This window comes from Festucalex cinctus, chromosome 6, assembly GCF_051991245.1.
Source record: "Festucalex cinctus isolate MCC-2025b chromosome 6, RoL_Fcin_1.0, whole genome shotgun sequence".
NCBI classification, from domain to species: domain Eukaryota; kingdom Metazoa; phylum Chordata; class Actinopteri; order Syngnathiformes; family Syngnathidae; genus Festucalex; species Festucalex cinctus.
This window is the reverse complement of record NC_135416.1, coordinates 21,261,949-21,276,514: the sequence shown is the minus strand read 5'-3', so window position 1 is coordinate 21,276,514 and position 14,566 is coordinate 21,261,949. Positions and strand designations below refer to the sequence as shown.

General features: G+C 37.6%; 1 protein-coding gene across 2 annotated transcripts; it reads right to left on the bottom strand.

Moving 5' to 3' along the window:
* Window positions 1-2,860: 2,860 nt before the first annotated feature.
* nherf2 (NHERF family PDZ scaffold protein 2) lies at window positions 2,861-14,054 on the bottom strand. Of its 2 annotated transcripts, none has more exons than XM_077524405.1 (6): window positions 13,513-14,054; window positions 11,402-11,680; window positions 6,743-6,928; window positions 6,130-6,276; window positions 4,656-4,862; window positions 2,861-4,579 (listed from the first exon to the last, which is right to left on the bottom strand). In XM_077524405.1, the coding sequence occupies exons 1-6, from the start codon at window positions 13,717-13,719 to the stop codon at window positions 4,412-4,414; spliced, it is 1,194 nt and encodes a 397-aa protein (XP_077380531.1). In that variant the 5' UTR covers window positions 13,720-14,054; the 3' UTR covers window positions 2,861-4,411. The 2 variants fall into 2 exon arrangements, with proteins under 2 accessions (XP_077380531.1, XP_077380530.1); XM_077524404.1 differs by having other exon boundaries at window positions 6,743-6,949; window positions 13,513-14,050.
* Between the last annotated feature and the right edge of the window lie 512 nt (window positions 14,055-14,566).

Here is a 14,566-nt window from a genome sequence, read left to right as displayed (position 1 = left end):
GGACAGGAACAGGGCGATTTTTATCAGGATTTGTAATGGCGAGAGTAGCTTGACCGACAGACAAACAAGACAGACTGACATTTCGAGACTCAAAAATCACTTGCACATTAAGCTGCTATATGCAGTACTTGGAATTGACTGTGGGTGGCGCTATACTCTGGACTTTTTACAACCTATTGCATGCAGTTAGTGACAGACAGGTGTCTTAACTATGTTCACGTTCAGGGCGATATCATACTTTTTTGGGGTAATAGGATTCAATAAGAATTACATCATCTGTTGTGTATGAATTCCACATAGCTGTTAATTAACCTCACTATCCGCCATCAATGTTTTTCTTACCTTCATTTTGACCACAGTGCTGCTTCATCCATTCGAGACGTTTCTCATCACATTTTCTACCTGATCTGAAGAGAGAGAATAGCCTCTATTGTGTCTCTTTACACCACTCCTCCATGAAGGGAGGATTAGGGCTAACATTTGTTTTCGCACCAAAGGGGAGGAAAACATTAGCGACAGAATCACACCCTTGCTTGTGTTCATGAGGGTTAATTGTGTGTATATAAATCTACGTGCGTGCATGTGGCGTTTGTTAAACCCTTTTTTGTCATTCTGTGTCCGCCAATTCAAATGTGCTTTGTTTTTGACATGGTACTGAGCTTAAACTTGACTCCCACCGCAATGTCCTTGGCACCTGTTAACTGTGACTGTGTGTGTGTATGTATACGCGTGTGCGCGTGTGTTCAGTTCTATGTTTGTATTGATATCCATTTGCTGCCGTATTGATTAAGCAAATATCTGATGTTTTACATCTGGTCCACGTATTTTTTTTTTTTTTGCTGCTACTGATGTCTTGTTAATAAGAAATTACACAATAACACAAATGCTCCTTTTTGTTTACTTGTTGTTTTTGCACTTTTTTTTTTGTTTTACCTTTTTTTTGTACAGAATTTTTCTTTTTAATTGTACCCATATGTGTTTATCCTAATCTCAGTGTTCTGTCATTCTGCACTGTGAACTTAAGTGTCTTTGACTTGCAAAAAAAAAAAGAAACTATCCTAATACTAAATGGCAAATAAAATCAATTTTGTGAAACTGCGACTAATCCGCACTTTTACAATGACTAACCTTGCCATAAAGCTTGTCCGAGTGTGACTGTGTGTGCGCACCAATGTGAGAAAATCTTGCATGAGAAGTTGTTTGCCTTTAAGCATGATTCGATCAAATGAAGGCGTTTGTATGATGTGTGGAAGTTTTAATGTAGAGGTGAGTAGCTTGTCCTGGTCTACTCTGTGAGCATGCTCCCTGCTTGTGTTTTCACCAAGTGGATGCTTGATATGTATTTGACAGTGATTCAATACAACTGGCCTTTACACACCACAGCAGAGTTCATATATGAAAAAGAAAAAAAGCTAGGACACCGCCAAAAAGCAATACTACAGAGAAACGTAATCTATTGTAGGGAGTGAAGTAGTGAATCACGTTTATTATGGTAAGCGACTTCTATTGACATCTTGCTGGTGTTCACCACTTAGCAGTCTGTTTGACCTTAACTGTGACCATTGAGATTCAAATGTTTTCAGAAGTAGGCTATAAGACAATCCAAACCTCTCACTGACACAGATTAGTTTAACTCCTGTACAAAATGATGTATTTTTTATTTTAGTGGCTTATTGGAAACATTTTACAAACTGGTGCCAAACAGATGGGAACAAATGAGTAAGGAAGTGAGATGTTTTTGATATTGAGTCTACAATAAAGAGCATGATGTTTGATGGAAACACTGACACATTTTTTGTTGTGTTGACTTCAGTCAGCCATCTCCCCTGGTGGGATATGGCAATGGAAAGAAATGCTTGAGTTTAAAATATCTTAAATTTATCAGCTGAACCTGAGACTCCCAGCCCGCTCTGTTTTGGGGCTGCAGGTAAAATAATAAAAATCTAGGCTATTAACATCAAAATGACATAGTTTCAATTTACAGATGTCTCTGAGTGGTCTATTCAATTAAATGTGATGTCAATTTTCTTCCTCAAGTCTACAGTGTGATTTCTTGAGCGCAACAGCTGCCTTAGAGAGGAAGTCAACCCCAAAATTTTCTTTACAATATGTTGTATGTGCCCCCATGAGTCCAAACACGGCATTCTGATTATTATCTGGCTATAATCATTCTGATTAATTGTGTGGAATTTAAGCGACAAATACACCCTATTTTAAATAAGTCTCAGGGGGCGGCCATTTTGCCACTTACTGTCGACTGAAAATGACATCATAGTTGCTCAGGGCTTAGGTAACAACAAAACAAACAAGCAGATGACAAATGGCAAGCTCCCATCAGGAAAAATACTGATTATTTCATTGCAGAATTTTACACATATGGTCACAAAGACGCTGTACATTTTCTTTTGCCCTTTTAACAAATCATATAGCATTTAGATACTTTTCTGTAGAGCAGTGGGTGATTGCCAACCAAGGTGTGGGCCATACAGCTTATCAGAAGACCTGGGATGTTATCAAATTTCACTCAATTTGTCTAAAAGTAATTAATTACAAAAAAAATCCAACATTGTTGTTCAACCATCTCCACTAGCAACTACACAACAAATAACTTATTGCATTAGATGACAGAAAATAAAATAAAAATAAATCTATGTTGCCAGTTGCCACTCATACAACAATGTCAAGTTCAATAAATAGGCCTAGATTTCACACTAGGTAAATTTATGCGTAAATTGACACAAGATTTCCATTTGGGTTAAATATCCCCTCCAAAAATATTGAAACAGCAAGAACAAGAATTTTGTTTTTGTTGTATATTAACATTTGGGTTTCAGATCAAAAGATGAATATGAGACAAAAATTTCAAATTCTAGCTTTTATTTGATGGTAGACGTGTTAAACAACTCAGGACAGAGCACCTTTTTTAAAGCTAACCACTTTTCAAGTGAGAAAAAGTATTGAAATAGTTTAATATTTGGTACGTACTCATTCCTTTCAATAACTGCATCAAGCCTGCGACCTATTGACTTCTGCAGACTTTTATGTTCTTCATTTGAAATGATTTTCCAGGCCTTTACTGCAGCCTTTTTCAGTTCTTGTTTGTCTCTGGGGGTTTCTCGCTTCAGTCTCTTCAGTAAGCAAAATGCTTTTGAGTCAAGGTTTGGTGATTAACTGACCTTCCAACCAAAGTAATCCTTTGTTATGTTGGCAGTGTGATTTGGGTCTTGTTGCATGATGAAGCTTCTCGCGATGAGTTTGGATGAGCTGGGTGTTTTGGATCATAAACAGATCATTTCTTTCTCAATACTTTGGCCTTTCCAACTTTCCTGAGACAAAGATTCAACCTCTGCTAAAATGATGTATGTATGCATATCAGTTACAGATAAAAGAACATTACACGGAATCCTGCAAAGTTTTGAAACTGTATTTTCGTCACTTCTACCCAATACTCATGTTTGCAGTACGCACAGAAACACATGAATTATGGACTAATTAAAAAAAACAAAAAGATGAATATTGCAATAAAGGGTCCCGTTAAATTGAGTTCTGGATGGTTGGTGTATAGCCAACATGTACAATTTTGGCATATAAGGGTTGAAAGGGAAAACAACTGTTGCCCACCATCATTCCCTGACCTCAAATCCTGCCTGTTGAGCATACTTAACTCATTCACTCCCAGCCATTTTCATTCCATTTCAATTCCCTTCACTCCGACTGTTGTACTGGATTTTGACTGATTTTACAGGGCCCACAGAATATTGTTTTCTATTGCTATAAAAACATGGAACCTACCAAAAGAAAGATTAGTCTCTTCTTTCATTCGGAAAAAAAAGTATTTCTATCTGTTTCTGTTTTGAAGCAATTAGCATTAGAATCTAGTTTCATCATTATTCACAAATCTGTTTAAAACTGTGGGGAAAACAGCTTGTTGCAACATGGCCCTGGTTGATCTCATACTCTGCCGCCATCTGCTGGCCATTTTTGTAGTAACTGCCAGTGCTTCAACTGTTCTCTTCAGTTCAGAGGCTACATCAAAGCCTTCTGTATGCTCTAGCATAAAAAGAAAGAAAATATAAATACGTTTTTGGGACATACATATTTAAATAGAACATATTTATACATTTTTTGGGAGCAAATGAGTTAAGGAGGATCTATGAGGGCTGACTACAGTATACCTCCAAACAACAACTCTGGGAGCCTCTTCTTGCATCCTTAAATAAGATACAGGCAGAAAATACAATACTGTTTCTCAAAGTATCGCTTAAGATCCAGAATCAATATGTCGCTATGTTAGTGTCTAGTACTTGCTTGCATTACTTTATCCTTGTTCATGCATTAGCAAGTATTGTTCTGTATGAACATTTATGCCACAACTCATTCTTGTATTCTAGAGTCCTCTTGCTCTGTAGCATTAGAAGTTGCTGAAGATCTCTTGCTTCCTGCTCCAGTCCATAGGGGGCGCCCTCTTTTTGTTGCGTCTGGCAAGAACCTTTTGCTTCGCCTCAGCTGCTGTAGGACTCAAACGCAGGCCGTTGTCCATGAAAGGGTCCAAAACCCTCCTATCATCCTCCTCGGGGACCTCCAATATGCACACACAACAATAAGTTGTCACCATTTGGAGTCCGCACACACGCAAACTCTGACAAGTTTCTTACCTGGAAACTCATGTCGGAGCTACTGAGCTCTGATTGAGTGGTGGAGCTGGTTGAGGACTGGGATGCGCAACTCCCATTGGCCCTCTGTTTGGGGGACATGCTTGTAATGGGGGCGTCTGTCAGTGTGACGTGTATGATTGGCGCTTCAGTGCAGGTGGGAGAAGGGGTAGAAGAGGAAGCTTCGAGAGATGATTCATCCATATAGACCTGTAATTAATTAACAAGAAACTGTTGGTGAGATGATCTCATGCGGTGATTCCACATTTCAGAATACAGATCATCAGGTGTGTCTCAGGGAAATATCCAATTTCATTTCATTGGTCTGCTGTCCACACTGGAGTAAGGCTTCAGTGCATGTCCAAGCAGCAGGTGGCACTATATCATCGCGTGCTGTTTTATATTGGCTTCAGCTCAATCACATCTTATTTTAATTGTTTGAAAGGACTCTTAAGTCTGTAAGTTTAAACATGGCATTCTGATTAATATTGCGCTTGTGGAATATGAATTAAGCAGCACAATACAAATATTTTAATACATCTCAGGGGGCGGCCATTTTGCTACTGACTGTCAACTGGAAAGGACATCACACCTGTTCAGTGCTTAAGCAACGACTAATCATGACTCAGCTTGCAAACGTCACATGACCAAGAAAAGGAACTGTGATACAGGGTTGTTATAGTTTGGGAATTTTCATTTTAGTTAGTTTTTATTTCGTTTTAAGTTTTGTTTTTGAAATTTAGTTAGTTTTAATTATAGCATTCGGGGTGGTTCTGTTACTTTAAAAAAAAATGTTTTAGTTATTTTTAATATGCTTAGTTTTAGCTTAGTTTTATTTAGTTTCAGTATTAGATTTCTTTCTTTCTTTCTTTCTTTCTTTCTTTCTTTCTTTCTTTCTGTGTATTACTTGTGTGCACGATTAAACAAACACCATGGTAAAATTGGAAAAGTAACACATTTGTTACGTAGCGTTTAGTGCCAAGAGTCAAGCACACATTTTTGCCTAGGAGCGAAGTCATATGAAGGAGCTTTGCTATTGGCTGTTGCTAGATGACAATTCTGCGCGACACACTTTTACTTAAACATCCTATTCCGGTTAATACAGAAAATATCAAAGGCTCATGTACTAAATTAACTGCCAAATACTAAAACAAAGGACATTTTCTCTATGATTGTAGTTAGTTTTAATATTGTAAACGTAAAATTTAGTTGCAGTTAGTTATCATTTTAGTTTTTATTTTATTTTATTAACCAAAATGCTCTTTGAATTTTAGTTTTGGTTATTTCGTTAACTATAATAATCTTGCTGTGATGTCATTTTCAGTTGACAGAAAAGGGCAAAATGGCTGCCCCTTGAGATGGATAGGAATGGGTGGATAAAATGTTCAGGTTGACTTCTGAAGTGTACGTTTGCCACCTGCGGACTTTATGCATGAATGTGGTCAAAAGTCAAAACCAAACAAAATTGAAAATATACATGGCGGGCTGTGGGCGTGATCCCCAATCTGTGAAAAAGCTCGTCTGTCTCCTGGTCGACGAGGAGGAGGCGCACTTCTCTCTCTCCCGCTTTAATGAACGCCACCACCTCAGAGTGTTTCAGACATTCAATGTTGACTCCGTTGACCTGAGAAACATCGAAAAGAAACAGTGAGGACAACGGGAAGTAGGATTTAGTGATGCTAATGAGAAACAGCAGAGATTAAGAGGAAGTAGCCTTTACACAATATGACCAACAGGAGGCATGTCTCTTCTCAGATTTAATATTGTTCACTAATAGAGGTACTTTATGTAACAAGGTGGCTTGTAACATACATTTAAAAAGAATCTATCTGTTCTCCATTCCTTTTAAGGTTGGCCAACATCACATTTCCAGCCTTCCACCCTCTCAACACCACCTCTGTCACTTCCAGTCCAAGACACTAATCCCAGCTAATCTACTTTAATCCAATCACAAAGCAAGTTAGCAAATCAGTGCACAGACTTGATTAATCAAGAAAGTGGCACGTCTGTTTTGCCTATGAGTCCACACTTGCCATATCACTCAATTTAGCAAGGAAAATTCAGAGCAAGCTGTGTTTGTGTGTGTGTACCTCCACCAGTCGATCTCCTGGGCGGACGTCGGCTCTCTCTGCAGGTGAATGGGGGTCCACAGAGCGCACAAATTGTCCACCCTTTGCTTTATTGCTGTGCAGATTGAAGCCATAGCCCAGTTCTCCTTTGACCAGATGACACAGGCGGGGAAGGAGCTCAATCGACGGCTCTGGTGAGGCCTCTATCTGTAGATGGGTAAAATAACCCTGCAAATGAGGACAACGTTACCAAAGTTGTCTTTGTGGATGATGTTTAGCATGGCTGCTATAGTCAATGAGGGGAATGAGGTGAAAGGGGATTGAGTCGAAATTGACCCCAGACGATACCTGCACAAAAGTTATGTGTGGTGCTATATGAACCGCTTTATGAGGGCTTTGTGACAACTGTCACTGTCTTTTCTGATCCATGAACAATAAAAACTTATGCAGGCACATTCACTTATGTAACAATTAAGTGCTTTTTGTATAACCCAAGGAATGTATATTGTGTAAATTGTTTATACTATAATCCATACACACTGATGGATAAGGTCAATGCTCTGTTGGTTAGAACATATTGGATTGCAATGGTGACAGTTCTAAATGCCATTCTGACATGTTATTTTTGTCAACTCAGCTAAAACATGATGCAAACCACACTGACCAGTACAATAACCACTATAATTTGTTAGTATATAATTCACATAGAAATTAGCATCGAGTTCTGATTTTAATTCACTCTTTTTTTTTCACCAAAATTTAAAAATGATTTTTTTTTTCAACATTTAAACACTTTCATGCAATAACAATGATGCATACAAAATGTCAGAAAAGTTACAAGTGTCACAGAAGATATACTACAAGATTTTTTTTCATTAAAATTCTAAACATATTTCCTCTACTACAGTATATCTCCTCATACCCGCACTTTGGCACTCACAGATTCAGCTCTCTCTCTCTCTCTCTCTCTCTTTTTTTTTTTATAATATTTTTCTTTTTCACCCTTTTTTGGGTTTGTGTTTTGGGGGTTCATCATTATTTTTTTAAAGATTTTTTTTTGGTGGGGGTGGGGGCTACAAAAAAATTGTATGATTAATTGAAAACCATATTTTGGAGAAGATAATGAATTATTAGTAGTGTTGTTCCAATACCATTTTTTGGACCCCGATACCAATTCAAATTCCAGCTTTGCAGTATTGGCTGATGCCGATACCATACCGATACCTAGGTTGTTTTTTTTTTCCTCAACATGAAAAAGCTGTCCTGCCATTGGTTCAGAGCATTCAAGGGCCAATAGGATATCTTAGATCGGCATGCAGTGAACATGTCACATATCAGTGAACGTCGTGCACGAGCAAGTCACAAGATGCTGCATCCAAAATCCTATATTAGCTTTGGAATTAATGGTATCGGCATGTGAGTACTCACTGATACCGATACCACTGTTTTAATGCAGTATCGGCACCTCTGCCGATACCAGTATCGGTATCACAACACTACTTATTAGTGTACAACTAAAAAAAAAAAAGAATTAATACAAAACAAATGGTAATAGAAAGAGAAAATACTGCAGGACATAACTTGTTAAGTAGAGATGCCTATCCAGCCAAAACTGTGGCGACATGAGCCTTTATTTGGGTGTCCTCTAACCTCATGCAAGAATGAAATTTTGTCCGTGTTTATGTTTGATAAATGTCAACCATTATGCAAGCCCATTAAGAAGAGAAGTTCTACTGGAGGAATTGGCTAAAACCGTTTGCGGCTGCAAGTGTTGGAAATATATTGTAATGGATGTTGCCATTTTTATTTAGTGTACAGTCAGCAAATAATATTAATTAACAATATTCTAAATTTTAAATTCCACCAGGCACATGAAAATAGAAAGGCTATTTGTTTGGTTTTGTACTGTATAATAAAAGCTACTTGATTGTGTGATTACGTAAGTGATGTAGTAGAACGTGTGTGTGATCTATTTTGTGTTTATATTTTGCTAATTTTAAGCAAGATTATGAAAGAGAATTGTAACCACCAGCTGCCACTATTTACTTTGTTTTCCTGCAAAACACAGACAGTTTGATTTGAGTCATGACACTGACGATTGAGCTTCACTTTGTTTGGAACCCAAACAGAGAGCTATGACAGAGTGTTCTCAAGTCAGCTAAAATCAATACGTCACAAGACGATCTGTACTTGCCGCCTTCGGAGACTTCAACTGTGTGGCACTGGCAATACATTCAGCTGTATCAGTTATTATGCAGTTTGGGTTTCCTATATGTACAGTACATATTGCATATTTGAAACCCTGCAGATGTAGTGCAATTCTACACTAGTCTCTCACTATTTTGTTTTTATTCTTTTTTTTTCAAGATAGCATAGTAGGGATTAAGAGGACTAGCTTTTCTCTTAACTTTGTAATCATGGGCATACTGTTGTAAGGTCCATTTCGTTTAACCCTCCTGTTGTCCTCAAAGATTCTAACCCAAAGGGTTAAATGTGTTTTTCTGTTTTGTTTTTTAGTTTTCAAAGCTTTACATCTTAGATTTATTTTTTTTTATTTTTATTTTTTTTTATTTTATTTTTTTTACATACAGACACAGAAGATTTTTAGAGTAAATTTGACTCTATTTAGAGTGGGACTAAATAGACTGTTTTAGAGTAATACTTACACTTGGAAGAGAGTAAAATAAATAATTAAAAAATTTTAAAATAAAAGTCATTCAAGGGTTGAGAAACGAACTCATCTTCATTTTGGGAGACAGCCGATTTACTCCCTCAGCTACAGACCTCCTGCTGTGTGTTAGTATATCGCTAATGTCAGCTGGAATCAAAAACGATGATTTTGGTCTCCTCTTGGATATAAATAAACAATAGGATGGACATAGCTCAGGTGGTAGTGCAGCCGTCTCCCAACCTGAAGGTTGTGAGTTTGTTCCTCAACCCTTATTTGATTTTTTTTCAAATCCTTTATTTTACCCTCTTCCAAGTGTAAATATTAGTGTACTCTAAAACTGAGTCTATTTGGTCCCACTTAAATGTACTCTAGAGTCAAATTTACTCTACAGAATTTATTGTGTAGCCACAGTAGCCTACACATTTCTTTTTCTTTTTTTTTTTCTTTTTTTTTTAAACAGAGCTCCTATAGTTTGACAAAGTTGACGTGATAGAGAAAAAACGAGACTGGTTTTGGATATGTACCCCAAAATTTTTTTAAAAACAACTGCCAGACCAAACTCAACAAAAACAAGTTACAACAGACTAGTAAAATTTGGTGTGGAAGGAAGGCCTCAACCTCATTAATTTGTGATGAACCAAAACAAATGACTCCTTTGCACAGAGATCCCACAAAATCACTGCCAAATGTCCAAATACTTTTTCCTGTATTAAGTGTCTAAAACAGGAGTGTCCAAACGTTTTCATTTCAGGGCCACATCCAGAAAATCAGGACGCAAGGGACACATAATGTTATGAAGAGAAATTGTGTTTAGTCCTAAAAAATTGTACAAATAATATATTTGTGCTTTTGCATATTTAGAAAAATGATACAGTATATAAACCAATTTATTTGTAGTATGGCAATAGGGTTATTATAGTTTTGGAATTTTTCATTTTAGTTTTTATTTTGTTTTGAGTTTAAAAAAAATTGTTTTTAGTTAGTTTTAATTAGTTTTCAGGATATTTCTGTTAGTTTTTTTTAATTAGTTTTAGTTCTTTAATAAATGCTTAGTTTTAGTTTAGTTAATTTCAGAATTAGTTTTATTTTTTTATGTGTATTACTAATTAAATTAATTAACAAAGACTAAAACGAAGGACGTTTGCTATAATTATAGTTTTATTTTAGTTAGTTTTGTAAACATAAAATGTAGTTTCAGTTAGTTTTCTTTTTTTCAAAAGCATCATCGTTTTTGTTTTATTTCGTGAACGAAATAGTTTTTTTAATTTTAGTTTTTTCGTTAGTTTTAGTTAACTAAAATAACTTTTAATAACACCTGTGTTTTTCGACACCCTCTCTTCTTACTTTGACCATCTCGAAACAGTTTTGTTTTTATTTTATTTTAACCAAGTCAAATGACATTTTTAGCATATGCCACGGGCCATTAAAAAATGGATGGTGGGCCGCAAATGGCTCGTGGGCCGTAGTTTGGACACCCCTAGTCTAAAATGTAAACTGTATTGAAAAAGAGGGCTGAAATGTTCCAATTTAACCTTTGCCTCTCTATCTCTGGAAAAAAAAAACGGTAAAAGGTAAAACACAAGTATGTAGAGAGGTGTGAAAAAAGATGTGTATGGTGTTACGTAACACTCAGCATGCAAAAAGAGAGCTGTCTCAAAGTAAAGTTGAAATGACCACACCTCAAAGAACACTACATTGTAAACAAATATTACACGAACTCAAGACCTTTTGAGGGACACAATGTTACAAGGCAAGAAGAAAAGTTTCATTATGTGACTAAGAATGCGAGAGCGTGTTTTTTGCTCTCTTCTCAAGTGTTGTCTTCCTTGTTGATAGTCATTATCGCCTCGAGAGAGAGAGAGAGAAGCTGCCAGACGCTCTGGCACTGCTTTGAGATTGAACGCCAAGATCTTAAAACCAGATTATTTCTCATCAGGTTCAAGGGTGTGTAATCAATGACACGCCCGTTCTAAACACCCTAGCTCATTGGCTGTCAAGAAGATGCTTACCTCTGTGTCGGTTACAGTGCTTGATGTCACAGAGGGCCTCTTGCCTTGTGAGATCAAAAAAGTGGGCGTGTCAGGTTTAGGGGACTTGGGCGAATTCTCCCTTGGTAAGGGAGAACTTGATGGCGTGTCTCCAGGTGAGAGACGCGGGGAGAGGGTCCCCATCTCGATGGCCAATTCCTCAGTGCAAGCTAGACCACAGCTGTGAAGGTACTCATCCGTGTTTCGGTCCACTACCAGCAGTCTGGTGCGATGAGGTACCTCTCGGATTCGCTCCACCACCTGTACACAGCAGATTTTGGATGACTCTTTTAGGGCTGAAAAGTATTTTGTTTGCATTTGTATGCTGTTTATGAACTCATTTGCTCCCAAAGACGTATAAATACGTTTTATATGTTTTAGTGTCCCAAAGACGTATTTATAGGTTGTTGTTTTTTTTTATGCTAGAGCATACAGAAGGCTTTGATGCAGCCTCTCAACTGCAAAGAACGGTTGCAGAAATAGTAGTTATTACACAAACGACCAACAGGTGGCAGCAGAGCAAAGGAGATCAACCAGGAACATGTTGGAAAAAAAGCTCAATTACTCACAATTCTAAATAGATTTGTGAGTAATGCTGAAACGTAGCTATATTCTGTTAATTGCTGCAAAACGGAAACAGAGAGAAATATACTTCTTTTTTTTTCTGATGAAAGAAGATACTTTAATCTTTCTTTTGATAGGTTTAAAGCAATAGAACATTATATTCTGTGGGCCTCGCAAAATAAGTCCAAATCCAGCCAGGAGAGTATTGCTGCTGTAAAAATGGCTGGGAGTGAATGAGTTAACAAGCACGACTTGTGTGTAACCTAGATAGCAACAAAGTGAACGTCATCGACAGACAAATTATTGTTTTATACCACCGATTTTAGTTGGTCCATTTTTTTTAATATTACAAAGGAAAAATGTATTAAATTTTTATTTCAATTCAATTAAAATGTATTTACAGTATATAGCACCAAATCACAACAGACGTTGTCTCAGGACACTTTGTACATAGAGCAAATCTAAAACTACATAAATGACCAAGTGTTGGTAGGAAAATAAATAAACAAATAAATAAATAAATACTTTTTCTAAACTTTAACATAACTTCAATGATGAACGGATTTAGTCTTGCTATAACTTTGCCAATGAAAACAATTATCGTCAAATTAAATGTTTTTCTAATTTGTGTCGACAACATCTACATCATTTTTGTGGCAAGGCCAGAACTAAAACAACTGCGAGCATATAAAATTAGGTGTAGGATAATTTATGGATTATTGTCAATATAGCAACCAAGAAGGTTGCGAATGGATTTGGACGCCATTTAGAGTGTGGTTTTGATGGCCAAATACTGACACAGGCCAATATCAGCCTTATTTCAAGGTATCGGGTACTCATGGAGGCTGCCGATACCGTCCACGAATAATTAAGGTTCAAATCGAGTAAATCCTCCCCTGGAGTAGGTGCACTATAGTACGGCTGTTTAACACATTGGCAAATCATCATCTGCATTAAAAAGAAAGGTCATTGTTCACAATTAATTTTTTGTCATTGCATTAATAGAAATTTTAAATATCAATAGAACTAGCGGCATAAGTATTCAGTATTGGTTAGTGCTAAAAGAGTGAATACTTGTAGCCTAATGGTGTCATCTTGGGGAAAAAGTAGTATTGAATATCCGTATCGTGATATACATCAAGAACAAATGATTAATTTGCAACATCCAGGCTTATAAAGCACTCAGTCAAAACCTGAACATCATGCATTTGAATGTCTGACAGCTGTTTGTTTTTTTTCCATCAACATAAAACACTTAAGACAAAAAAATTCAATAATCCAATACCTGTTGATGGGTTTTTATACTGCATCCATTACAACATGATCCCCTTTACATAAGGCTCACATTGACCCACTTAAGTACCCCTCCTCCTCCTCCACCTCAGGCGAAATAAAAGTGGTCCAACTGGTAGGGGTTTATTGTTTGCATCTCACAGAGGTGACGTCACTCTACCACTCAAAGGCCAACTCACATACGAGTTGGCGCAATAAAGCGCCCGCAGTCTCATGATGAGTTGCAATTAACTCACCTGGTGATGGCTGTCGTTCTCTACATTCTCGCCGTTCACCTCCACCACTCGGTCCCCGGCTCTCAGTCCGGCATAGTCAGCCGAGGAGCCGGGCTCCACTTTTCGGATAAACTGTCCACCTTTATTCTTCTCGCCGTGCAAGTGGAACCCATATCCGCGTTCTGTTTTCATCAGGTAGCACACCCTGGGCCTTAGATCGCTCTCCATTCCAGCAAGACAAAAGCAGAGACCAAGTTCAGGAGTTTTCGGAGATTAAACAGGTGCTCTGTGGGGAGTCGCGCCTAATCCATCACGAGTTCATCGCTCCCGTGCCCAAAAGATCATCATCATGACGCATCATGCGGGTCCATTATCGAGACACAATCGGCCAAAGTGCAGATGAAAACTAGGCTAAAACTAATGAATGCTTAGCCCATCATGCAAACAAAATCCAGGACGCACGTCTGGGAGCGCGTAACAGGTGCGAGGGATGGAAAGCGTAAAATGGTGTCTAAAAATCAGGGACAGTGGCTAAACCCCGTCCATGGGAGGGCATTATCGGAGATCAGAGATTAGAAAGCTGCTTCTCACAGGTAGTTCTTAATTGTTCTTGTCAGGGGGGCGTTTCTTGAGGAGGAGGCGTCAATAACAGATCGTGTTGAGGCGCACCAGAGTTCAACTGGCAGTGCCAACGAGTTCACCAGACAGTCAAAGGGGGCGGAAAATGCCAAGTTTGAGCCAATGGACACCAAATTATTTACCCTGTGAACAAAAATGCCTCCCTAATCTGTGGTAAGTTTTGAATGTTACATGTAGGCACAATTAAAGTTGAATGAAGTGAGCTTGTTTCATTTAAGACCAGTTTCAGATGTGACAAGTTGACACGATTCCATTAGGTGCCATATAAGGCAAAAATAATGTTTACCTACACATAAAAAAAATTAAAAAAAACACTCACCAAAAATCCACATATACCAAAAATCCACATACACCAAAAACCTTTCTCACCTAAATCTTTCACTTGAACTGAAAACTTAGTTATTATTCACCAGAGTGGAAAAGTAACATTTTTTTT

Bases quoted from the DNA above. Each gene is read 5' to 3' on its own strand.
- nherf2 (XM_077524404.1), bottom strand. From the start codon at position 13,719: ATGGAGAGCGATCTAAGGCCCAGGGTGTGCTACCTGATGAAAACAGAA. The intron at 11,681-13,512 runs GTGAGTTAATTG...TGCTGTGTACAG, and splicing joins AGAACGACAGCCATCACCAG to GTGGTGGAGCGAATCCGAGA. The intron at 6,950-11,401 runs GTAAGCATCTTC...CCTCATTTGCAG, and splicing joins GCACTGTAACCGACACAGAG to GGTTATTTTACCCATCTACA.